We start from the raw sequence: 27,869 nt of genomic DNA on the forward strand, positions 1-27,869 counted from the left end.
ATATTCTCTGAAAATTTGAAGTAAATCCGATATATACTTTCGTAGATGTACCTGAATTTGTAAGGCCACGTCAGAGCGTTATAAAGTGGGTAGTAAAAAAAATGTATTGGCCAATACTCAAAAGAGTATGGGCTCACGACTCCGCGACCGAGTCAAGAATAAGACTGAATCAATGGAAAAAGAATTAATAAAAAAGTTTATACCAAGAAAGTTTAAAAAAACAAAATTTACCTATGTGTAAACTACTTCTGAAACTTTAAACGCGTTTATCTTAAAACTGTCATACCAGAGTCGGTGAGCAAGATTTCTCAGAGATGACTCAACCAATAGGGCTGAAATTTTAACATCTTTTTAGATACATTACAGGTATTGAACGAAGGAACAAAATATTAAAAAAATACTATTTTTTTGACCATTTACTGCAAAAATTTTCATCGAAAACGAATTTTTTTTTCAAATTGCCGCCATTCTGTCAAAAATGAAAATTTTGTTTATTCCTTCGTTCAATACCCGCATTTGTCTATCCTTTAAAAAAATTCACCTTTTTTTAATTTCATAGAATCTAAACCGACGAAATCGTACTCACCGCCGAACGCCTTTTTATGCAGGTCGTTCGGGAAATCATCTGTAGAGGCGGTGCACATCAATATTTTGACACGAGTTATGCACAATTATATTCCTCAAAGTGTGCCCTTTCAGAATTACTATTACTTGGCCTTAATAAATGAAAGCTGTGTGCACAAAAAAATCGTAGAAAAACGTTATTTTTCAGCCTCGCAACTGCGTAAAACCCCTTAACTAGAACACATTCAATTTGTAATGATGAGAAGATGTAGTAGTTTTTGGCAAAGACAGGCCCACCCGTTTCAGAGATAAGTAGCTAAAAGTGTAAAATGGCAGTTTTTGAGAGAAAAAAGTTTCCGATTTGAATGATTCAAAAAACATTTTGCTTGTAAAGAAACGATTGGTTTAGGAAGGCAAAAAATTTTTTTTACCAAAATTTTTAATTCTAGCTTATATCATTCAACTACAAATAATGAATTGATAATTATAATTATCTATTTCAAATTATTTAATATTTATGATTATTCCTTGAAAATCCTTAGTACGGGATAAGTTCCAGCAGTTTGCTTTGAGGCACGATGCCGTGCACCACTAGTTTAATTTACTTACAATTAGAAATAAATGCTATAAAATTAATATTAAATAAAAATGTGCGCATTGTATAACTATCTCGAAAATCATTTACGATAAGTAAATTATAATGTATTTATTCTATGCAAACAGTGTATGTTTATAAAAATTTACACTTGTACAATGAAATGTGGCGTTGTTTATTAGTTTAACGACAATAAAAAAGCTGCAATACGATGGTATGTCTCCATTTTTATTTATTACACTTTACGAAATGTACGCAAACATATTGCATTTAGGATAAATTCTTAATAACGTATTTTGCAAATAATATGAATTTATTACAAAAATCAGAGTTGAAATTTTACAGCCATGGTCAAAGATTTGAAAGTCCAAATAACTAAATATCAAATTAAACTTCAAATTTTGATGAAGAAATTTATAAAAATGCGTACTACGTGCGATAGCGGAGTAAAAAATTAGAGAAATATTTTTCTCTATCAATGTTTTTATTATATTGATAATTTTGATGGTTGTCGTTCATGATACCAAAATGAGAATATTTTAACAGATTCTTGCCTAGATACATACTACTTGAAATTGTTATCAACAGGATGTCTTGCATCCTTATCTGAGCTGAACAGTATTTAGAAATAGATAAAAAATGCAATATTATTTAAACATTCCAACGATAAACGATTCAATATTGAACATTTTTTCTATACATTTTTTAAAAGCAAGCAAAACTTATGCCCCTTTCCGATAGTCTGTTATAATGATACTTATACTTCAAATAAATAATTTTAACTTTGAAATTCAGTTTATATGATACATAGAAATATTAGACAACGCTCTTCATTTTAAATCCTATCGATTAAGTTTGTTTATTTACTTTTTATAAAATAAGAATAATGAAATCTACATTATTTATAATAATCTATTCGAAAACATTTAATATTCCTCGAATATTTTATTAAGGTACGAAAAATTCCTGTAATTTGCCTTAAGGCACGATGCCATATACTACTAGTTTTTTTTCCTTTAATAATGATGATGTTTTTGACTTAATGCTGGGAAGGGCTATTCCCACTTGAAATAATAATATTTTCATCTTTATATTTTTAAATGAGAATAGATATCATTACTGCTTTAAATCAAGATGTTCGAAACAAGGGTGTGAACCTGCAAATTTGTGATTGCGAATCCAGGCACTTACCACACCGCAAAATACTAAAATCATAATATGACTAATTAAGAAGATATATATATATATATATATATATATATATATATATATATATATATATATATATATATATATATTAGGGTTTGTCGGTTTTCAAAAACCAGTTTTTTGGCGAAAATTATGGAATTCGAAAACCGTTTTTTAGCGAAAAAAGTCGGTTTTTACTGTATATGTGGAAAATGACAAATATAACCAAATATAAAATATATATGAAAGCGTTTTGATTCTTGAAATCATATCGGTTCAATAGCATTTCATATCTTATCAGTCTGCAATGGTTCCCAGCAAGGTTTTGTATATATTAATTTAAATTTTTATACTAGTGTATATATTAATTTAAATCAGTGTGAAGAAGTAACTTCCTCTACTCTAACTTAAAAAAAAAATTTTTAATCCCTAGAAGCCATAAAGAACAAAAAACTCAGAATTATTATATCAGGCTTTAAAAACAATTAAGCATAATTTGGTCGCAGGTATGAGAGTATTTTCTATTTCAGGAAATTTTGTGAGTAAACAAAGGACACGTCTAAGTCGCAATTCGATAGACGCTCTCAGTTTTTTGAAATCATATTTTATTAAACAAAAAAAAACAATTAGAATGTTTAAAATTAATTAATTAAAATTGCTCGGAACAGACAATACCCGAGTTTAGCTTAATTGTTTTTAAAACTATAATTGATATTAACAAGTATGTAACAACACGTATCTAATATTTTTTTATTTTATTTTAATTTAATGATTTTTTTTATTTAAAAATGTATTATTTTTATTTATTCGAAAAATTTCCTTCACAATCATAAAAATAATTTCATTCTTATATGTGAAAATGATGCATGAATAACGAATAATTCGCGTTGCAGTCTAGACTTTGATACGGAACCCATAGTAATGTAAATTAAATTTGTTCTTATTATTAAAATCTGAATATGTCTAATGATCATTTTGGACCCCCAAATGTCATTTTTTACTTTTTCTTATTGAATCTCTGTAACCGCTAGAGAGACCTATCATCCCAAAAACAGTTCTTCGTTTAGTTAATACAAATAAAATGTTTTTTGAATTACTTAAATCGGATGCTTCGTTCTCTCAAAAACTAAATTACAATTTTTGGCTTTGTTGCCCCGTATCTTTGAAACGGCTGGACCTGCCTTTGCCAAAAAGTAATTACCACGTCTTATCAGTACGAATCTGAAGTTTTGTTCAAATCGGTTGATGCGTGTTTCTACAATCATCGACAAAAGTTTGTATCTAAACACACACACATCCATTTTTTCGAAAGTATACCAAAATTTAGAAACTTCAGAAACGTAAACATATATATAAATTTTCACTTTCAATTTTTTTGCGATTACTATATATAACTTACCCTACGGAAAGTTAATAAATTATTAAGTTATTTAATCAATGTTAATAAAGAAGTAATTTTTTTAGACATATTTATATAATGCCCTAAGGCAGACCGCCTTCCGCCAGCCCTGATTTTCAAATAAAATTTGACGATTTAAAAAAATCACTTCAAAGTAATCATATAAATTTTTCAAAAGAAATGACATTTATAAGCTGATCTCAAAAAAACTTAGGAAAAATTGCCGAACAAAATCGTAAACATGCTTATACAAATGCAACGAATTTTAATGCATACAATAAAATAAAATTATTATCCTGTTCTTAAATTAAAATTCAAAATTTACACTAATATACATTTATACACCGAGGAATAAAATTCGAAATCATATAGTTAATATTAATTTATATAAATCAAATATTGACAATAATATCAATAATAATAATCATTTATAATTCAAGAAAGAAAACTAGCGGTGTATGGCATTGTAACTTGAGGCAAATTGCTGGAACTTCCCGTACCGTAATGATATATTTGAGGAAATTAAATGTTTTCAAATAGATAATTATAAATACTGTAACTAAGAAAAGCAAATAAACAAAACTCAATCAATCAAATTTAAAATGAAGGACGTTGTCTAATATTTATAAGAAATATATAAACTGAATTACAAAGTTATTATTTATTTCAAGTTTATAAGTGAGCATTTGAACTTTAGGCAGAATTCAAATTAAAATCCACGTAGAAAGTTTTTTGAATCATTCAAATCGGATGCTTAGTTCTCTCAAAAACATATTTTTTTGAGAGCACATTTTGCTCGGTATCTCCGAAACGATTGAATCTGCCTTTGCCAAAAACTAATCATCACTTCTCCTCATTATTACAAATTGATTTTTTTTGGATTATTCAAATCGGATGTTCCATTCTCTCAAAAACTCGATTTCTATTATATTTGTCAAAAAACTAATCAGCACATCTCCCTATGATTAGAAATCGAATGTTTTTTAACCATTCAAATCGGTTGATCCGTGCGCCCGAAAATGTGAACGAAAAAATGCGGACACACAAAACACACACACTTCCATTTTTTCTGAGGTATACCAAAATGTTCAGAAGCCTTCAAAACGTGAAGAAATGCAAAAATTTTCATTTTCGATTTTCGGCCCATTACTATAACTTACTCTACGGAAGTTAATAAATATAAAATGAATAAGTTGCTTTTCACAACTATATATAAGTAAACTAAAAAAAATGCCGCCAAAATAAGTGCCGCCCGGGGCGGACCGCCCCCCCTAGGTTCGCCACTGTAATCAAGCTAAACTATTATTTTTAGTTCTACTAATTAAAATTAATATAATTTTGTTTACTATCTATAAAATTAAACAATAAATAAATTCAGTAAAATACTGCTCTAAATTACACTAAATTTGCGGATAAATTACAGAATATTCGAGCAAAAATTTATTTTTTATATAAAATTCCAAAACCGGTTAAAACCGCTTAATACATAATATGTAGTTCTTCACAATATATATGCAAAAACAATTGAAAATTGAAATGTATTTTAGAAGTTTAAACTCAAGACTTTGCAATGATCTTTTTGTATTTTGAGAAGATACAACCTGAATTCTTAAAAAATAAGATTCAAAATCGGTGTCACCATTTGATTCAGCCCTGTTTAACTCTACATTGCGGAGAAAATGAAAGTGTTATACATTTACTTTTGCTCGAACACATTATCTTGTAAGTTTTTTTTATGATACGCTTCACATGAAGTTATTGAAAGTTTCTACTATCAGAAGGCCAAATAATTGTACTACTTAATTTTTACTTGGATTCCTTTGCAGTTGATCAAGATATTTATTAAATACAATAATAAACAAATATTTGAGAATGATAAAATAAATATCGATAAATAGTTAAAATGCAATTTTTTAAAATATTTATTGATTATAGACAATCAGTTTGGATTCCGCAAAAAAGGTAACTTGAAACGTTGTCGAAGTCACATAATTGTAATTCACATACAAATGATATTTCTAATTGAATAATAATTTTCTGACATAATTATTGACTTAGAGAATAATTTGATAAGGTACGAAATGAGAATTTGAAGTTATTTTTAAGATTTATTCATATTATTATGATCTATCTGCATTCTTAGAGCAGGTTTGCTAGAAAGTGCACTTAGTCCAATATTGCATATGATTTACATTCATAACTTACAATCAAAAAACAATTTGACGAAATCAAATTGTCCTATGTTATTCTTTGAGTTGTACGAGTTGAATGAAGAAAATATTTTAAATGTCGGAAAAGCTTACGATATTGCAATACAAAAATATATTAGTTACAATATGGAATAATATTTCAAAGATATTCGCATTGCAAGCAAATCCATAATAAAATCTAGTTGTTAGTAGCATTTCGCCTTGAGGCAAGTTGCATGAACTTACCGATATTTGTAAATAATCAATTTAATCTGTAATAAATTGATTTGTATATTTTTGACTGGGTGTACAGCGGTATACTTTTATACCACACTACCTGCCTATTTGCCTACATGTCCACCGTCGATTCGACTACCGGTCTACCTGTCAAACTGTCTATCTGTTTACTTGTTCATCTAACTTTCTATATGTCTACTTGTCTACACGTCTAATAGTCTACATGTCTACCAGTCTACCGGTCTTTTTGTGCATCTGTCCTATTTACCTGCCTACGAATAATTCTATCTGTATGTGAATGAATAATGATTATTAGTAATGATCATTTTTGCCACCAAACGGCAATTTTTTTTAAACTGTTTTTCTGAAACCGTTGATCTGCCTTCGCAAAAATGTTACCAAATCTCCATAAGTAAAATGTTTTTGAATCATTTTAATCAGATGTTCTGCTCCATTACTTCCATTTTACACTTCTTGCTCTGTATCATCAAAAGCGCTGGACCTGTCTTTGCTAAAAGACAATTGTTTGTAAGAAATTAATAATTTAAAATCTTAGTATGGTACCCAAAAAATATTAACAAAATTTGTACTCATTATTAAAATCGATAGAATTTATCTGATCATTTGTGCGCAAATAACCTATGATTGTTTTTGACCATCAAATGGTATTTTTTCAACATTTTTTTCTGGATCTCTGAATACTGAAACAGCTGGACCTGCCTTTTCCAAAAACTAATCAGCACTGGGGAGCCTCCCCAATAGCAGATATTGAAAGTTTTTTGAATCATGCAAATCAGTTAATCCGTGCTCTCGAAACACGCACGCTCGCATACATATTTTTTTCTAAGGTATACCAGAATGTTCAGAAGACTTTGAAATATAAAGATATATAAAAATGTCATTTAGGATTTTTTGCAATATCCCTACGGGTAGTTAAAAATCCGGACACAGAACGCTCCAATGACTAAACTATTTCATAAAAACATCAAAATAAAACCAAAAAAAGTATTTTTATATCCTTAGATATTTACTTATATTGCTATATAAAATCTTAATTTTCTTTGTTTAAATTTTCGCTATGTTTTTGTGGAACGTAACCTTGACACAAAGTGAGCTATGATGATGCTGATGTTTCACATTATTTAACATGAATCAAATCCTATCAAAAGAGTAAGTCATAAAGTAAGGAAAATGATATCAGTATATTACATGCATATTCAAAGCTATCTTAGCCAGCAAGAATGCTTCAACTTTTTTGCATGTGCATGTTGCCGGACCAACATTTCTGAAATTTCTGCAAACAATTAATGGCCGAGTATTCAATACATACCAAGATTAATGTCGTAAACTGGGCGATAACGCTTGCTGATTCTGCTTTGAAATCAATGCACAATAACATTTGTCAGCTGATTTCAAGCATAAACTTAGTGAATAAAATTTAAAAATTGTTTGACAAAAGACATGTTGCATCAAATTAGACTGATCAACGCCAAAACATAGATCATACGCCAGAAACGTTATTGTCGAAACACTTAATCATTGAGGTACACCATCACCTGATCTCCCATCAGCCATCGGCTCATACAACATGGATTTAATCCTTTCGCTACGGCAATGTTTTCCAAGTGAGTGACACTGCTGTACAAATCAGCAATTCGCCCAAGTATTTGTTACACAAAATATTTGAGATTTTATAATCATAATCAATATTCATGTATTTAGAATATGCTAATTAAGTAACAAATTATCGTTGACATATTGTGAATTTGAATTTGGCTTCTCTATTTTGAGCAAGATGGTATCCTGAACCAGATTTGAAAAATCAATTCTTCCCTTCTTCGACGCCGATCGCAGGATTTTGTTATGGAATTTCTAGAGTCCACAGAATAGTTGTCACAAGTACTGTTGTGAATGAAGTAGAAACACGTATGTTGAGATGAAATGTTCATTGATTACTAATTCTACCAAGTACCAAGTCGGTTATCAATCAGCCAAGGCTATTACTATGTAACAAACTCCATGACCGACTTGAAGCCTAATTAATCATCTAACTATCATCTATAATAGCAGCGATGTCCATTTCCACTTGAAAATATACATCAATAATATGTTTCCAATTGAAAATAAGCCGACTGCACTGCGGCGTGAAAATGCAATGGTAAATCTCTCACACAATTCCTTCCTGAATCGAGTTGCTCAGCTCACGGACCTGCCTTATAGCAGACTACCCATTATTATATAAATATATATATATATATATATATATATATATACATATATAAAATTATTGTGTACAAAATATCACAAAATCTAACAGCAAGGGCAACCTTCAAATAACACATACTGCTATAAACAAAATAATAAAAAATATGTTCATGATTACAGCATAATACATATATATATACATCGTAGAAACAAGCCTTATATATAAATATGTATATACGTACATATGTATTATATATATATATATATATATATATACTATATATATATATATATATATATATATATGTGTGTGTGTATATATAAATATATGTCATATGTGCAATAGTACATATAATGTAACTAGTAGTGCATAGCATTGCGCCTTAAAGCAAATTGCTAGAACTTCCCGTATAGTAATTAAACTTTCATGGAATGAAAATAATCAATGTTGATCAACGATATGAAATAATTAATAAATTATTAACCGAACTGAAATGAAAAATAATTTCTCGAATTCGTATAATTTTCATGTTTAAAAATTTTAATTTTTGAATATATATATATATATATATATATATATATATATATATTGTGTGTGTGTGTGTGTGTGTGTCTTTGCGAATTCAAACGAATAGTAAAGATAAACGTGAAGCAAGCACACCCATAATCTATATGCAACCCCAGTATATGTCAGAACTGTGCGTGGGTTGAAATGAAATGAAATACCAAGTATGGAATTTCATTTGATGAGTATTGAAATTGGATGGCGAAGAGAAGGTGCCATTCGAGATAATTTTGTCCACGATCTATGTTAATTTTTTAGTATGATTTATTTAATACCAGATTATTAATTAGTTTTTGAAATTGACGGCTACTATTGACTATCACAAGAAACAAAGCTGTTTTTAGATCTTTTAGTAGCTTAGTGGTTTATATAGTGTTAAGATGTTATGCAAAGGTAAACATTTTAGATACGAGGAATGTTGAAGAATGATTGCGTATTGCAAATATGTACATCAAAACAAATTTAGTAAAACGCAATCTTCAAATCATCAACTAATAATATAACTGTATACGGTGTATGGCATCGTGCCTTAAGGCAAATTGCAGGAATTTTCCGTACCGTAACGAAATGTTCGAGGAATATTAAATGTTTTCAAATAGATTATTATAAATAAAAACTGTAACATTGCCTATTTATAAGATTTATATAAACTGTATTGCAAAGTTAAAATTATTTATTTAAGTGAGCTTTAGAACTTTGGCAAGAATCAAAATTAAAATCTGAATTATTTTCGATATAAAAAAATAATTATAATATTTTTTCCAAAGCAATTGTTTCGTCAACACAAGCAGAAAGTTTTTTGAATCATTCAAATCGGATGCTTAGTTCTCTCAAAAACTGCCATTTTTTGTACATCTCCGTATCTTTGAAATGGCTGGACCTGCCTTTGCCAAAAACTAATCACCACTTATTCCCATCATTACGAACTGAATGTTTTTTAGGTCATTCAAATCGGATGCTCCGTTTTCTCAAAATCTCGATTTATATTTTCGGCACTCTTTGCTCTGTATCTCCGTAACGGCTTGACCTGACTTTGCGAAAAACTAATCAGCACATCTCCCTATCAATAGGTATCGAATGTTTTTTTTAACCATTCCAATCGGTTTATCTGTGAACGTGAACGTGAACGAAAAAAATGCAGACATGCAAAACACACACACACGTCAATTTTTTCTGAGAATGCCAAAACCTTTAAAACGAGAAATTACAAAAATTTTTATTTTCGATTTTCGGCTGATTACTATAACTACCCTACGGGAAGTTAATAAAATCTATAACTATAAAAATGTCCTTGCAAACATGCACCAAAATCAAAACAACATATTTTGCATTTTTCTACAATGCTACAATTAGAACATCCTTACGCTTAAGATATGTCCTAAGTGCGGCCTATTATACCTACTTTTATTGAGTTTTCGTAAGCTTATAATATTTCAGAAGATGGTTTAGACCAGTAAGTCCTAACGTGAAGAATAGGCCGGCACCGGGGGGTAATTAGTAAATTCAGGGAGGGAGGCAATTTAAAAATTACTCGACACGATTTAAACTGTTTCGACACCAAAGTGCGCTTTGGGTAATTTGAATGTAATGATAGATATAACTCTGAAATATTTTAACAAAAATGATTTTAGATTTAATTAAGGTGACCCATTCCCTCTTTGGTCGGGACAGTATCAACTTTCCATCTTGCATGGCTAGATTTTCTAGAAGCAATATTTTTAACTTCCCGAAGGGGAAGTTTATGTTTTCATAAAAAAATCCGAATTGCTAATTTTATGTTTTCTCGACGTTTGAAGCCATTCTGAATCGAATGAGACCAAACTTGAAAAAAGTATGTGTGTGTGTGTATGTGTATGTGAACAGATTTTTTGCCGTAAATCGACTTTTCTCGAAAATTTAAAAGCCACTCTCGTGTATCTCGATGAGGACAATTGTTTGTCAGTTTTGTGCAAAGATCAGCCGTTTCTTTGAAGTTTGCAATTAAGTGTAAAACTTTTAGTCCACGTTTTAGCTCACAATCTTGAATTTTAAACATTCATCAAAGTTTTTGTGATGTGATAAATCAATCAAGTCGAATTGCAAATGGCTTTGGAATTAGCAAAAAAGTAAATAAACATTCTACAAAACTTCTCTAGTTTTGTAAAAATGTTACCATTCATTTAAATCATTATATTATATATCCCGAACTACATGTATGATTTATGTATTCGTGACAGTATTTCTCTTTTAGCAGATGCTTAATATTTCACAAAATAATTTATTAAATTAAAAAAAAATATTTCGACGTTTTTATGAAAATTAACGTGGCATGTAACATGTTATCTAAATATCTAAATCCCAATTTCGATTGATTAAGTCAATTATTATACCTATCGAAAAGCTTTTGCAACTTGCCTTTAAGCAAAATGCGACTTTCAACTAGTTTCCTACAGAATTATCAAGTAAAACATCTTTGCAGCTATTTTTCGATCTACCATATTTACAAACAATATTGAATACCATAGATAACGAAGAATGCCATAAATTAATTACAAATTGATTGGAAGTGGTATTTTGCCAAGGCAAGTTGCAAAAACTTATCGAAGATGTAATAAATTGACTTAATCAACCGAAATTAAAATTTAGATATTTAGATGAAATATTCAACTGTTTATTTCGAAAATCAAGTTATCGCTTTCACTCAAATTTAAAGATTGCGATTTTGATTGATATCTCTCAAACACAATTATAATAACTGTAATTATATTAATTACAGTGCACAAGATATGCTTGTATTTGTGTAAAACGCCCATTATTCCAAATTTAATAAATTGATATGATTAAATCAAATTTTGTAGGACTGTCTAACTAATACATAAACTTGTGTATAATAATAATTATTAAGCATTTGCTGTAAGATGCGTGTACGTATATTATTTAATCATTTAATTAATTTTAACATTTTTACACGACTGGAGATGGTTTTAGGGCTGCTCTTCAGATGATATAAATAATCTATTTAGATAATTATTAAGCGACTAAGCAAGATTTTTGTGAAAACGGTTACGAAAAAGCACCATTTTCCTAATTCCCGAAAAAACAGCACGGCCGATCATCTTGCAAACCTAATCTCCTTATCGAATTTATTCCAATGGCTATTAAATTTGTGAAATCGGTAGAGCTATTTTTGAGAAAACTTCGACGAAACATCAAAAATCGGCTTACATACACCCACATAGCCATACATACACACACTGTGATGAGATAAATTAACACCATGTGATGTGATGAATTAACATAAGAAAATTTTAATATTGCTGGAACATAATTGAAATACACGGACTCCCGCCTCGAGCAGTAGCAGTAGTGACATCAATTTTGACTTAAAAATATAGATAGCAATATGTTTCCAAGTAAAAATAGCCCATAGCCACAGCCGTTGCATCAATCAAAAATTCATTACTATTACAGAAATTGTAATGATAAAAATGGATCAGATAGGGATAAGACCTCTGTTTGAATTGCCACATATGAAACCGAAGTTAATGGGCAATTCTTCCGCAATGGAAACCATAACATAGCGCTTCCTTATGCTTATTCCTTAGTAGTAAAAACTACGAAAATGTTTATCTGTTTGCTGTGTAATCAGGCGTATTTTACATATAAACAAACAAGAAAGAATGTTACGATAACAGAATCTTCGATTATGAATTTCTCGATGCAGAATTGCCGACAAATCATCACTGATTTCAAAATTTTAAAAGCCATTCCATGTAACTCGATAAAGACTTGCGTTTGTCAGTCTTGTGCGATGATCGTCCGAGCCGTTTCTTCGTAAGTAGCAGAAACGTGAAAAATTTTCCTCCACGTTTTAGCCAAAAATTTAGAATCAATTTCAAAGATTCAAATACCCATCAAAAAATATTATTTGGGAATCGTGCTGATTAGGACAAGAATCGGCCAAGCCGTATTTTAGTAATTAACTGTTGAATTTTGTTTCTATGAAACTTTTTATGTTGATAGACATTATGGTCTTAAAGAACATACTAAAATATTATGGCCCTAAACATAAAAAAAAACTTTTCCCAGAAGCAATCGTTTTGTCAACACAAGCAGAAAAATTTTGAATCATTCAAATCGGATTCAGTTCTTTTAAAAACTGCCATTTTTGCACATTTTGGTCGGTATCTCCGAAAGGGCAGATCATGCCTTTCCCAAAAACCAATCTCCACTTATCCCCATTATTACGAATTATATGTTTTTGAGCATCAGATCGGATGCTCCGTACGCTCAAAAACTCGATTTCTATTTTCTGCACTCTTTGCTCCGTATCAACAAAACGGCTGGACCTACCTTTGTCAAAAACTAATCAGTACATCTCCCTATCAAAAGAACTGAAATGTTTTTTGAAACATCGAAATCGGTTGGCCCGAAAACGTAGACAAAAAATTGTACCAATGCATATATACACACAACACGCACACGCATACACACACATCCATTTTTTCTGAAGATATGCAAAAAATTTCAATTTGGACGATTACAATAACGTACCCTAAGGGAAGTTAATAATATCAAGGGCTACTTACATGATATATGTAATCCACAGTTGAAAATTTTATTGAAATATATAAGTCTCATTTACAGTTTGATTAAGTCAATTATTACACATTTCGGGAAGTCCATGCAACTCGCCCTTAAGGCAAAATGCCCATTCAACTTTAATTTTGTTTTCTATGAACAATCGTAATTCAATCAATGTTATTACATATAGTTAGCATGTAAAACAGTAGATTTTTACAGCACAAAGTATTGCAGTCAGTTAAATAAATAATTTGGGCTTTATTCCTATAAAGTAAAACTATTTATAAAGCTTAATAATAAAATTCTTTGTAGTTCCAATTGAATATTGCATTCATAGTAGATAATTCAATTCTATACTGAATGATAATATATGAATAAATGAAACATATTCAATAAGTACCTACTGAAACCTACTGCTATGATTTTGTACAAAGCAAGTAGTGTCACCAAAAGATAATAAAATTCCATGATAGAAGCTAGAATTAATGTATTTATCAATAATGTCATTTCCGTTTAATCCAAAAGTAAGTCTGATCAATGAGCAAATAGACGAAGTTAACTTGTAGTATTGCAATATTGAATTTAAAGTTCACATCATTTTGAGTCCACGGTTAAAAGCGGTTGAAAGCTAACAAGTCCAGGGTTCGATTCCAACCTCGGTTTTCTCGATATCAGGAAGCATAATATTAAATTTCCACTTGAAAATCGTATTTCGGGAGTGCAAGAGTTGAAAATTTTTCTTGAAGTTACGCTTATGCCCAGAATTTTACTCTCTAAAGATTTTAACCCTTTCGACTCGGATGCCTTTGGCGGCAAAATTCATACAAATCTCAGAATTCGCGAGTGGAAAGTATTGATATATTCCAATGCACATGCTTTCTATGACGTGATTTAAAAACAAACCTTTACATATAGATAATAATTATTAACATCTTGCAGGGTAAGTTATTGTAATCGTTCAAAAATCGAAATTAAAAATATTTGAATATCTTCACATTTCATATCTGAACATTTTGGCATACATTAGAAAAATGGATGTATGTGTAAATGTGTTTGTATGTAGTATGTATATATGCATGTATGTATGGTTACAAATTTTCGTCGACGTTTTCGGAAGCACCGGTTAACCGAATTGAATTATAAAAAAATCGATTCCTTTTCATGGAAAGATGTGCTGATTAGTAGTTTCAGATATACGGTGCATAAAGTGCAGAAAATTGGAATGCAGTCTTTTAATTAAAATGTAACCTCGGAATTGATTTGGATAATAATATTCAAAAAAGCAAAGTAAATTTCTAAAGCTCACTTATATACTTGAAATAAACAATATTAACTTTGCTATTCTATTAATATAATATTAACTAGTGGTGTATGGCATCGTGCCTTAAGGCAAATTGCTGGAACTTCCCGTACCATAATAAAAAATTCGAGAAATTTTAAACGTTTTCAAATTTATTATTACAAATACTGAAACTTTCATTATTTTTGCTATCTTGTTATATCTGAGCAAATTAAATGTAAATCATAAATCAATTTATCTCCAGAACATTAACAATCGTCATTTCATTTCGAATTCAATTTCAAAAAAATAGTTGCCTAATTTACACAAAATTGAAAAAGTGCTCCCGTATAGTCACAGTCTAATTTCAAGGCATTTGCAAATAATTCTGTGCGACATTTTCACTTATACTGTGCTTAGCTTAGCGGCATTTTCACATTTTTCAATAGTTTTCACAAAATTGGAAAAGTGCCCCAGTATATAAACAGTCTAAACGCACTTGGGTAAACATTTGTACCAGAGTGGCGCATAGACCGTGCTTAGCCTGGGTAATTTTTTGAATTTTTAATATAAAATTACAAAAATATTTCATAGAAAATAAAAAAAGATGTTATAATTTTTTATCCTTTTTATCGTCATTACAAATTGAATATTTTTTAGATCATTCAAATCGGATGTCTCAAAAACTCGATTTGTATTTTCTGCACTCTTTGCCCCGTATCTCAGTAACGGCTGGAACTGCCTTTTCCAAAAAGTAATCAGCACATCTCCCTATCAATAGGGTTCGAATGTTTCTTAAACCATTCAAATCGGTTGATCCGTGCACCTGAAAACGTGGACGAAACACACACACACATCCATTTTTTCTGAGGTATGAAAAAAATGTTCAGAAACCTTCAAAACGTCGAAAAATGCAAAAAATTTGATTTTCGATTTTCGGCCCATTACTATAACTACCCTACGGGAAGTTAAAAATGTAAAATATGGTACTCTAATGCTAATGCATGGTCACCAATGTGAGATAAGACCCTCCATTCGAAATCGGTTCGATTAGGTTTTGTTAATTTACTTTTATTGTAAACACATATAAACGTCGTCGTCAATTTCATAAGCTCTTATATTTCATATGTAAAATACTAATATACAGTAAAACCTCCTTAAATTTTTTATAATTATAGTTTTTGTACATTTTGATTAATTTTGTTGAGGCTAAGGCAATGGTTTGAAGAAGTTTGTAATATTGTTTTGCTTATTTAATTCAAACTGATACTCAGTCACATCAGTAATTTGCCTCTTAAAAATAACACTTTCCATATATCGATCAATGCCCATATAGAAATTGCACAGTTCATTTTTTAATTATTCGCTAAGGTTTTTCAAATTAAGTGTCACATTTCTATTGGGCTCGCCCGTAGGTAAGCGGTTAAGAGCGACGGGACTTGTTTCAGAGGTCCTGGGTTCGATACCCACTTCGAGCAGCCTGTTGTCAGGCAGCAGTAACAACGATTTTCACTTGAAAATATAGATAGCAATATGTTTCCAAGTGAAAATAGCCGTCACCCGGCATTGCTGCACCAATAAAATGTGAGCCCTATTAGATTAATTCTAATAACAAAAAATCATCAAATATGGATGGATTAACATCCATTGGGTTACCATCTAAAAAATACGAAGTAAAGAGAAGTTTCAGCCCAACAGCTCATAGGACGTAAGGTTCTGATTGCTGTTCAAAAAATAATAATAATTAAAAAAAAATCTATTGCTTGTAGAAGCAATTGAAATGAATTGCTCTTCTTCAATGGGCTGGGAATGTGGATTTCATGTCGATTTGAGTCAAATTTTACTAAAAATCTATTTTATTCATTGAGTAGTAAGTAAGGTTGTTTTCATTCTATTAGTTAGGATTTTGGGTTTGATACATATTGGAATCCGCGAATAACAAAATTTTTAGCCACGAATATAGAAATTGGGTCACATTTTTTTGGCCGCGAATAGCGAAAACACGTATATGGAAGCGCGAATAAGAAACTTCTACTGTACACTATAATAATAATATATATAAAAACATTTGTTATTAATTATTAATCAGTCTTAGATCTGGATTTATATTTTGAAGCGCGTTTGGAACATAATTTTACTTATTCATATCTTTTATTAATTTTGTTTAAATTTATTAATTCAATGACACTAAACATCTAATTAATTTAAATTAAAAGACATGTTTTTTATTAATGACCTTGCATTGCATGGACATTGGTTTTATATAAACAGTAAATAATAAAAATATTTTTTGCGGGATACTTCAAATGAAGATTGCCTTTTCCATTTTCAAATTAAATAATTAATGCAATAATTTTCTAAGGTATTTTAAAATATTCAATAAAATTTTCTTTAATACATATTTTCTCCGTGTTATCATAGATAATACAAGCAAAAGTTATTATTGTATACAAATTTCAAGATTATTGTATACTTTGTGTGTACAAATTTGAAATTTTTTAAGGGGCACAACTAGTGTGAACTTTTCAAAACATGAAATTTTCAATTTTTCTATATTTCGATAGGTTATAAATGACATACCAAAATTTTAAATCGATATCTTATATAGTTTTTGAGTCACAGCCCTTTAAAGAGTATATATATAATATAAAGTATAACGATCATTTTATCTTTAAACGCGTTTTTCTCGAAACAGCATTTTCCGAATTTGCTGCAGCGATTACTCAAAAACAAATTATCCGATCACTATCAAAATTTTTTTTACATGTTCTATATATAGTTCTCCGTAAAATGAACTATCGATTTTTTGATCGGATCAAAAATCGAATTTTGGCAGTCCAAAAACGACCAAAATTTTGGGTAAAATTCGACTTTTTTTCAAAACACGCCGTCTGTTTGTCAATTTTTGATTTTTTTTCTTTATCGTTGTTCATTTTACAGACAATATTATCTAGTTTAACGAGATTTTTTTTTTTTAATTTCATCCACGTAGAAGGCCGCCAGAATCACCGTAGCAGTTAAGGGCCTTTTTTTTGTCGCGCCGTTGGAGATCGACGATAACTTAAAAAATATATAATTTTTTTTTCAAAAATTTTACTATGTATTCTTGTATTCTGGTATTGATACCCTACTATATGTAGGTTTTGAGACAACTTTAGGGTGTCAATATACAAGTATTTACAGACTTACAGCTGGATATCTCGAATTTCGAGATTCTTACCGAATTTAAGCTTAAATGACTGGACTATTATTCACATTCCCAATATGAATTCCCACTTATATGAATAAAATGTTTAAAAAAGTTTCAATTTTTCCGCCCTCGCCCATGTGCAACACTGAGAATTCTTCACATTTTTCTTCAAAAATATACTATTTTCTGCAAAATTTATAAGTTAAATTTAAATTTTTTGACGAGTTTGATTTGAAATATTAGAGAAAAAAGTTCAATACGCAATAATGAAATTCATTGTTATTTCTCATTTTTCAATTGTTATGATGTTTAAACTTACAATATACAATTTCAATTATTTCTTTTTTTTACAAAATCATCATATTACTTATATATTGAATAGCAAGATAAAGTAAAACCTAAAATAAACGCAAAAATGTAATAAATAATGAAATCTTGAAAGTAATTCAATAAATATATCAGATATCAGACAAAGCTTATTGCAAATATATCATAAATGCTATATGCAGAGCATATCTATAAATAAAAGCATGTCATATATAGAACCCTAAAAAATATTAGAATATAATATATTCATAAAACTGATTAATGATTTTGTATAAAAAATGTGAATTCAAAAAATTATAATTTCGTTATTGTTGCTGAGTGATTTTATTGACCGATACTTAAACTTATCTCGATAATCACGTGAAATACAAATAGTACAAAGACTTTTGTACCATGGAGTATTTAGTATAAAACAAGATAATGTTCCATTTACACAATAGTAGCACAGTACCCCCAACATATTGAAAGTTTACTCATATTTAAATATTGTTAGTGCACATAATGGTAAAAAAGATTAAGACAAAAAGACTTACTCGCTCGATTCAAAAACTTCAGGATTTTCATTGTTAGTCACATCCATTGTCTCATTTTCTAGAAAACATGACCAGTGATTCAAAAAACAGTATAGTAAAAAACATATTGTATGATATCGCATTCAGAAGAAATATGATTTACCATGTTCAATAGTATCATTCTCCATGTTAAGCAAAACTGATTTTATTTAAATTAAATTTTCGAGATATCACTTCAAAAACATTTCGCAGGTTATGTCACACTTTCTCTTTCACAAAATCACTTTGAAGAAATCACAATCAGAAACAATATATTTCACTATAAGAAATTAAATTAATCATTATATGAGATGTCAAGTTAGTGTGTTAATTAAAAAAACACCATGAATTAAAGGACATTCAATGCATTGTGCGCCTCCATCATAATTTATTTTGATATTAAATTTGACAGCAAGCATTACTGCCATCTATAAATTATTATATAAAACACTATAACCGTGCAATACGCGAGGACTGGTGAGAACGTTTACTTTGTCAATGGCGTATCTGTTGTTGCCTAATGGTTAGGGTGCTTTCTTTAGAAGGGCCAGGGTTCGATCCACTGGCCGTTGAACTATGCTTATTTTTTTATTATTAAAAACAGTATATCCTACATTCTGTGATTTTTAACTTCCCGTAGGGTAAGTTATTGTGATGGGCCGAAAATCGGAATTAAAATTTTTACATTTCTCAACGTTTTGAAGGTTTCTGAACATTTTGGCATACCTCAGAAAAAAAAGATGTGTGTGTGTATGTATGTATGGATACAATTTTTCGTCCACGTTTTCGGGCGTACGGATCAACCAATTTGAATGGTTCAAAAAACATTCGATTCCTATTGATAAGGAGATGTGCTGATTAGTTTTTGGCAAAGGCAGGTCCAGCAGTTACGGAGATAAAAAGCAAAGAGTGCAGAAAATAGAAATCGAGTTTTTGAGTGAACGGAGCATCTGATTTGAATGATCTAAAAAACATTCAATTAGTAATGATTGGGAGAAGTGGTTATTAGTTTTTCGCAAAGCAGGCCCAGCCATCTCGAAGATACGGAACTAAATGTACAAAAAATGGCAGTTTTTGAGAAAACTAAGCGTCCGATTTAATTGATTCAAAGAACTTTCTGCTTGCCTTAACAAAATAATTGATTTTGGAAAAAAAATTGTTTCAACCTTTTTTTTTTTTTTTTGTATATCGAAAATAATTCAGATTTTATTTTTAATTCTGACTATAGTTCTAATATACTTGACAAATAATTTCAACTTTGCAATTCAGTTTATATAATTCTTATAAATATTAGACAATGTTACAATATTTATAATAATCTATTTGAAAACATTCAGTATTCCTCGAACATTTCGTTACGGTACGGGAAGTTCCAGCAATTTGCCTTAAGGCACGATGCCACCCACCGCACTAGTTTGTACATTATTTTACAAAAGTAATATATTCTATCTGTTTAAGATAAACAAATGAGTGAATTTACTAAAATAAAAATAATATTACATTTTCAAAATCAACTATCTATAAGTGGTGTATGGCATCGTTCCTTTGGGCAAATTGCTGGAACTTCCCGTACCGTAACGAAATATTCCAGGAATATTAAATGTTTTTAAATAGATTATTATAAATACTGTAACATTGTCTAATATTTATCATTAGAATATATAAACTGAATTACAAAGTTAAAATTATTTATTTAAAGTATATATGTGAGCTTACTCTTCTTTTATCTATGTATGTGAGCTTTAAAAACTTTAGTCAGAATTAAAATTAAAATCTGAATTATTTTGTATATTCAAAAAAATGAAATAATTTTTTTTTTTTAAGTTTTTGTATCATTCAAATTGGATGCTTAGTTCTTTCAAAAACTGCAATTTTTTTGTACATTTTGCTCTGTATCTTTGAAATGGCTGTCTTTGCCAAAAACTAATCACTACTTCTCACACAAATTGAATGTTTTTTGGATCATTCAAATGGGGATGCTCCGTTCTCTCAAAAACTCGATTTGTATTTTGTGCACTCAACAAAAAACTAATCAGTACATCTCTCTATTAATAGGAATCGAATGTTTTTGAACCTTTCAAATCGGTTGATACGTGCGCCCGAAAACGTAGACGGAAAATTGTATCCATACATACATACACACACACATCTACACTTTTTTTATCTATGCACACATTCATTTTTTCTGTGGTATGCCAAAATGTTCAGAAACCATCAAAACATGAAGAAATGTAAAAAAAAAATCGATTTTTGGACGATTACAATAACTTAGCCTAACATCTAGAAATAAACACGAAACATTATATTTTGCTTCACATTTATATTTATTGAGTAGTTAATTAAACTATAATAAATAATAAATAATTTGATGGATTATTTCTATCAGAATCGTCAACACCAATTTCGGCACCGCAATTGTGTATGTTAGTGATGTTATTATGAACGTGTGCTTATAGTTAGCAGCAACAAAGCACCTAGCAGCAAACTATAGTTTGTGGGCGTTGCTTATCAGGACTTAATTTTTTCGATTATAAAATGTTGAAATACTATTATAACTTCAAGTAAATCTTAATATTGTAGCCATTTCTAGTTTTTGACAAAATATCTTAAACATAATATTCTGACAGCAATTATTTACATTACATAGGCACCAACCATCCACAATCGCTGGTGGCGAAATTTGCTGCTGACGACTCTGATAGAAACTAGTTGGTATTGGTATTTTGCCTTCAAACAAGTTACATTAACTTCCCGATATGTATAAATAATGGACTTAATCAATAAAAAATTAATTCATGAGTAATTTAAAATATTCCGAGTGGATTATTACACATAATTGAAAACGAACGAACACGTCAACTCTGAGTATTTTCTAAAAGCAAATTACCACAAACAAATAATTTGTAAAATTGAACCAGTTTCCGCAGGACTTGAATGGTTTAGTGTGTTCATTAAGACCAAGTACTCTTTCGTTATACCATAAGTAAATCATCTAATTTTAATTTTAACAAAGGTCAAGAAACCTACTCATTTTCTCAAATTTTGTTGAATTTTTAAAATAAACTACTTGTCGTAAAGCCATAATATTTCAGTAAGTTCTATAAGACCATGATATATAACGCCAAAAAAAGTTCCATGAAAATCGGCTTATTTTTTTTTTTCAACAGTTAATTACAAGAAAACGGCTCGGTAGATTTTCACCTAAAACTAATCAGTATCATTCGCAACTAATGTCTTTCAAACAGTTTTTGGTTTTTTAAAATCGATTCGGTAGTATGAGCTTAAATGTGAAATAAATTGTTGTCACTTTTGTTTTAGAGGTTATGAAATTTGCTGCTGACGACTCTGATAGAAATGATACAGATTTTACAATTATAATACTAGTGTTTTATTGGGTTCGTTCCATCCGAGCCAATCTGACAGTCCGAAACTGTTTCAAACTAGACCAAACTCATCCTGATTTTTTCATGGCGGTTGGCAATGGTTTGGTTTGGATACATGCAACGCGTTTCGAACTCAGAGCTCACTCGATAATAATAATTATTATTATTTTAATACATAAATATAAGTTTATATATATATATATATATATATCTTATATATAAAAATGGAGCTCTCTTTATGTCCAAGTAAAACTCGAAAACGGTTTGGCCAGTCTTAGTCTTGAAAAATTCGTGCCAATCCAGAGAAAGTCCAAAAGGCGAGAAATTATTCAAAACCGCGTAGAAACCTTACACTTTTAATTTGAAAATTTTTGTAAAAGCGTAATTTGAATAAAACAATGGACGGTGGATAATACGTGAAATGTTTTTGACAGATGATGTTCAATTACATTTAATAGAATGTTTTATGTGAATATTATTTAATTTTGATTAAATTGTGGTAAGTAGTTATATTATACACAAAAAACGTTATTAAACGGGCCGCAAGTGTTACTAGAATCTCAAAATATCAACTTTTTTGAAATGTTAATATGAAAATGCATTTTTTGGCGTTGTAGCACTCTATTTTTGCAAATCATATTTTTTCAAGCACGGTGCTCTGAAAGATCTCATTTGTATAATTATATATTCATTGGTATTTATAAAACATTTATTTTTTAACTTCCCGAAGAGAGAAGTTTATGTTTTCATCAAAAAATCCGATTCGCTAATTTTATGTTTTCTCGACGTTTCAAGCCATTCTGAATCGAATGAGACCAATTTGGAAAAAGTATGTGTGTGTGTGTGTGTGTATGTGAACAGATTTTTTGCCGTAAATCGACGTTTTCTTGAAAACGGCTGGGCCGATTTCAAAAATTTAAAAGCCATTCGATGTATCTCGACGAGCACTATTGTTGTCAGCCGAGACGTTTCTTTATAAATAGCAAAAAGTGAAAAAAATTTCGTCTACGTTTTAGCCCGCAATTCTGAACCGATTAAGAAAATTCAAAAACCGTTCGAAAGATATTGATTGGGAATCGTGCTGATTAGTTTTTGGTAAAGATCAGCCCGGCCGTTTTCTTGTAATAAATTGTTAAAAAAAAAAATTTCGACGATTTTTGTTATTATTTTTTTGACGGTAGATTCCATAGTCTTCTAGAATCTAGATCATACTAAAATATTACGGCCCTACAACAATTAGTTTAACTTTGAAAATTCCTCAAAGTTTGCTAAAATTGGTATAGTTTTTTGGCATTTGTCAAAGTTAGACTTTTCATCGACGTTTCTCAAAAACGTCTGAACCTATTTCAGAAATTTAAAAACCATTTGATGTATTTCGATGAGGACTATCGTTTGTCAGTTTTGTGCGACGATCCGCCGAGCCGTTTCTTTGAAATTGGAAAAAAGTGTAAACTTTTCGTCCACATTTAAGCTCATCCTACCGAACCGATTTTGAAAAATCAAAAACTGTTCGAAAGATATTAGTTGGGAATGGTACTGATTAGTTTTTGGGTGAAAATCTACGGAGCCGTTTTCTTGTAATTAACTGTTGAAAAAAAAAATTAAGCCGATTTTCATGGATTTTTTTAGTGATATATATATATATCATGGTCTTATAGAACTTACTGTAATATTACGGCCTTACGACAAGTAGTTTACTTTAAAAAAATCATCAAAATTTGAGAAAATGAGTAGTTTTTTTGACGTTTGTTAAAATTAAAATTAGACTATTCACTCACTTGGTATAACGATAGAGTACTTGGTCTTAATGAACAAATTATTAATTTCCTACAAAAACTGGTTCAATTATAAAAATTAATGATTTTTGAAAATTTGCTTTATAAAATACTCCGAGTTAACATGTTTGTTCGTTTTCAATTATGTGTAATAAATACACTCGGAATACTTTTAATCACTCATAAATTATTTATATTATATTAATTAAGTCAATTATTTACACATATCGGGAAGTTCATGTAACTTGCCTCAAGGCTAAATACCAAACCAACTAGTTATTTATGTTATTTAAATTCAGAATCTAAATTTGGTATCGATCAAGGGACATTTTGTCGAATAACATTTTCCCAGTTATAATTTCCCAGAATTTATTGAGAATAGATAGTAATATATGAAGGTCCGGGGTTAAAAAAGGTCCACCACCGATGTGTCAAAAACCAGTAAAGTTAAGCATTGTTTAACAACAATATTTGAAAGTAGAAGGAAAAAGATGTATGACCAGCTATAACCTTGATTCTCATGACTCTGCTGCCGGGAGATAAACGGTAATCTTTGAAAATCCATAATAAAAGTACACCTAAGTCTGTTTTTACACAGTAGATTGGTTCCAGAAGAAGCCGTGTAAAAAAAACGTGTAAAAAAGACATTGATTTTATACAAAAATGGGTGATTTGTTCCTAATCTCTAAAACCTATTAAAATTAGTGAAAAAACAAGAATTTTCAAGAAGAATTCATGTTTATTTTAATAATAATTCCCCTAAATTAGTGCTATTCACATTTGCTTTGACCAGTAAAAATTGTTTGTACGCGCTAAAGGGGAATTCACTTAAATTTTAAGCTAGTGTTCGCAAACTATCGATACTATCGATGGTTTGCAGACTTTTTTCTTTCATAAATACTTTTTTGTGATATGAACATACTTCGCAAAAATTAAATTTGACAAAAAAATTTAAGTACATAAAATTTCAAATCGTGCTAAATGGAATAAAATCGGAAAAAAATTAAAAAATATTCAATTTTCAAACCGTGTTATATCAAAACCGTGTACAAAAAGACCGTGTAAAAACAGACTTAGGTGTATTTTCTTCCGTTGGTAGGTTTTTACCATTAGTTAAAAGTGTAATTATTTTGTAAAATACTTTTAAAATTAAAATAAGACATTAAACCTGTTTGCCACCAGGCCGTTCCAAGTTACTCTGCCTATGGGATAAAAAGGTCTAGATAACAAATTTTTGAAAAACATAAAAAAGCACATTTCTACAATCATGAAGTAGATGGCAGTTTTACTGAACGTAGTCAGATAATTGTTCGTTTTAAATGTGTTATTTGTTGTGATATAATTGTTATGATTTTCACAATATAGTTTATATTTGCTCAAAGTCAAATTGGACTTTTGTGCCTCGCCCTGCTCTACATATATAGTTTTTATTAAATTTACTCTAATTCATCGAATGTTACTTGAAACTTTTCAAAAAGCAGGCCAAAGAAGAAATACTTAATTCATTTTCCATCTCTCCTCGCAGAAATTTGAAAATTTTGTATAAGCTCAGTAGTATTATTTACAATTATACGAGGTGTGTTCAAAAAGTACCCGGAATTACTAATAATTAAATTTCGCGGGTCTGGAGTGTCTGATTGTCAAAACTTTTTTTATTGTGTTGGTATACATGCCCCTAAAGTATGATGAAATTTTCAGCTATATTCACTGTTTACTTTGTCTGTGGTAGTCGCTAAGGTTCGACGTTGTTTTCTGAGCTCGGCGATTTTTACAATGGAAGAATTGAAAAGTCAAAGATTTTGTATTAAATTTTGCGTAAAAAATGAAATAAAGTGTTGCAAAGTGCAAAAATTCACCAGATATGGCTCCGTGTGACTTTTCCTATTCCCAAAGTTGAAGAGACCATGAAAGGACGGCGGTTTTCCTCGATTGAAGAAAATCGCTGAGAGTGCTCAAGGACATATCAAAAAGTGAATATCAAGGATGCTTTGAAATTGGAAAAAAACGCTGGCATAAGTGTATTATATCTGGGGGGGACTACTTTGAAGGGGACCACATTAATGTAGACGAATAAATAAATATTTTTTTGAAAAAACGAAAATTCCGGGTACTTTTTGAACAGACTCGTACACAGAATCCAGAATCCAAAAAGAATATGAAAAACTGGAAACGTAATCAATAAGTCGAAAGACCAAAAAATACTTGGATTGGATTACACCATGTTTTGTATAGAAAGTCTATAAAAACTTCCAGTTTGATTGTATTGACAAAATATAGACAAACGTATATAGCATTCAAACAACACATCCTTATACACCAAACGTATTAATTTTCTTGATTCTCTAATTTTGAAGAATAAACTGAAAAAATTTCTATGAATTTATCGAAGAATGGATAGTAATATATGAAGAATCGGGGTTAATAAAGTCCACCACCAATATCCCAAAAACCAGTAAAGTTTAGCATCGTTCAACAACAATATTTGAAAGTAGAGGGAAAAAGATGTATTACCAGCTATAACCCTTGATACTTATGACTTCGCTATCGGGAGATAAACGGTAATCTGACAATCCATAATAAAAGTAATTCCTTTTGTTGTTAGTTTTTTGGTGGTGTGAGCACTGTGATGTAGTTCACGAGACCATATTTCAAATTGTAAAACTATACGCTATTTAATTGTCTCATAATATAATGTTGATTTTGAGTGGGATTCAACAGTCTTCTTTATATAACCACTTTAAAAACTTACATCTGTGTGGGGCAAAAATGACCAACTGAACATTGACCATGGCTAAAGACTAAAAAAAGACTTGGATTGAATTATACCATATTTTATAGAAAGTGTATAAAACTTCCAGTTGATTGTAATAACCAAATATGGGACAAACGAATATTGTTTTTACGAATTACATCATTCATTATTATACAAATAGACTTTGGGGTTTATTGTATTTATAATACCTCATTGTCTGCACCATTCAAACAACACATCCTTACACTCCTAAAATAAAGTATTCTTTTTTTAACCTCTAGAAATTGTTTAGAAATATCATACTTAGCAAAACAACGTTTGCCGGGTCAGCTAGTATATATATATATATATATATATATATATATATATATTAAACATATTCTAATAAAATATAACTTAATTATACCAATGAATTTGCTTCTTAATATTTCCTAGTTATATATCGTTATGTCGCTTTAATCTAATATTCTACAATGTTTGGACTCCTGTAAATTCATTAAATTTTTAATGTTTATTTGAGATTAAATAACATTATATTTTAATCGTATAAAATTGCGGAATTTTTGTTTGTGCCGGGTACAAACACAAAATGATAGTTTCAAACTCATCGGACTGCTTGATGGAACGCATTACTGACAACATAGATAAGTAAGCATACTGACAATCCGCAAAAAATGAAATAAAGTGTTGCAAAGTGCAAAAATTCACCAGATATGGCTCCGTGTGACTTTTTCCTATTCCCAAAGTTGAAGAGACCATGAAAGGACGGCGGTTTTCCTCGATTGAAGAAAATCGCTGAGAGTGTCAAGGACATATCAAAAAGTGAATATCAAGGATGCTTCGAAAATTGGAAAAAACGCTGGCATAAGTGTATTATATCTGGGGGGGACTACTTTGAAGGGGACCACATTTGTAGACGAAAAAATAAATATTTTTTTGAAAAAAAACGAAAATTCGGGTACTTTTTGAACAGACCTCGTACACAGAATCCAGAATCCAAAAAGAATATGAAAAACTGGAAACGTAATCAATAAGTCGAAAGACCAAAAATACTTGGATTGGATTACACCATGTTTTGTATAGAAAGTCTATAAAACTTCCAGTTTT

At 30.0% G+C, this 27,869-nt stretch overlaps 1 protein-coding gene across 1 annotated transcript in view; it reads right to left on the reverse strand.

The window, feature by feature from the left end:
• LOC113369762 (copper-transporting ATPase 1) overlaps positions 1 to 19,109 on the reverse strand; it is a 142,759-nt gene extending 123,650 nt beyond the window's left edge. The window contains exons 1-2 of the mRNA XM_026610329.1: positions 18,977 to 19,109; positions 18,835 to 18,892 (exon numbers count right to left, since the gene is read on the reverse strand). Coding sequence (XP_026466114.1) covers positions 18,835 to 18,892; positions 18,977 to 19,001 — 83 coding nt within the window. The 5' untranslated portion in view covers positions 19,002 to 19,109. The remainder of the gene's footprint in view (positions 1 to 18,834; positions 18,893 to 18,976) is intronic.
• Between the last annotated feature and the right edge of the window lie 8,760 nt (positions 19,110 to 27,869).

The sequence above is a fragment of the Ctenocephalides felis genome, unplaced genomic scaffold (genome assembly GCF_003426905.1).
Source record: "Ctenocephalides felis isolate EL2017-DRISC unplaced genomic scaffold, ASM342690v1 CF-g0.4_SCAFFOLD_01492, whole genome shotgun sequence".
Taxonomy (NCBI): domain Eukaryota; kingdom Metazoa; phylum Arthropoda; class Insecta; order Siphonaptera; family Pulicidae; genus Ctenocephalides; species Ctenocephalides felis.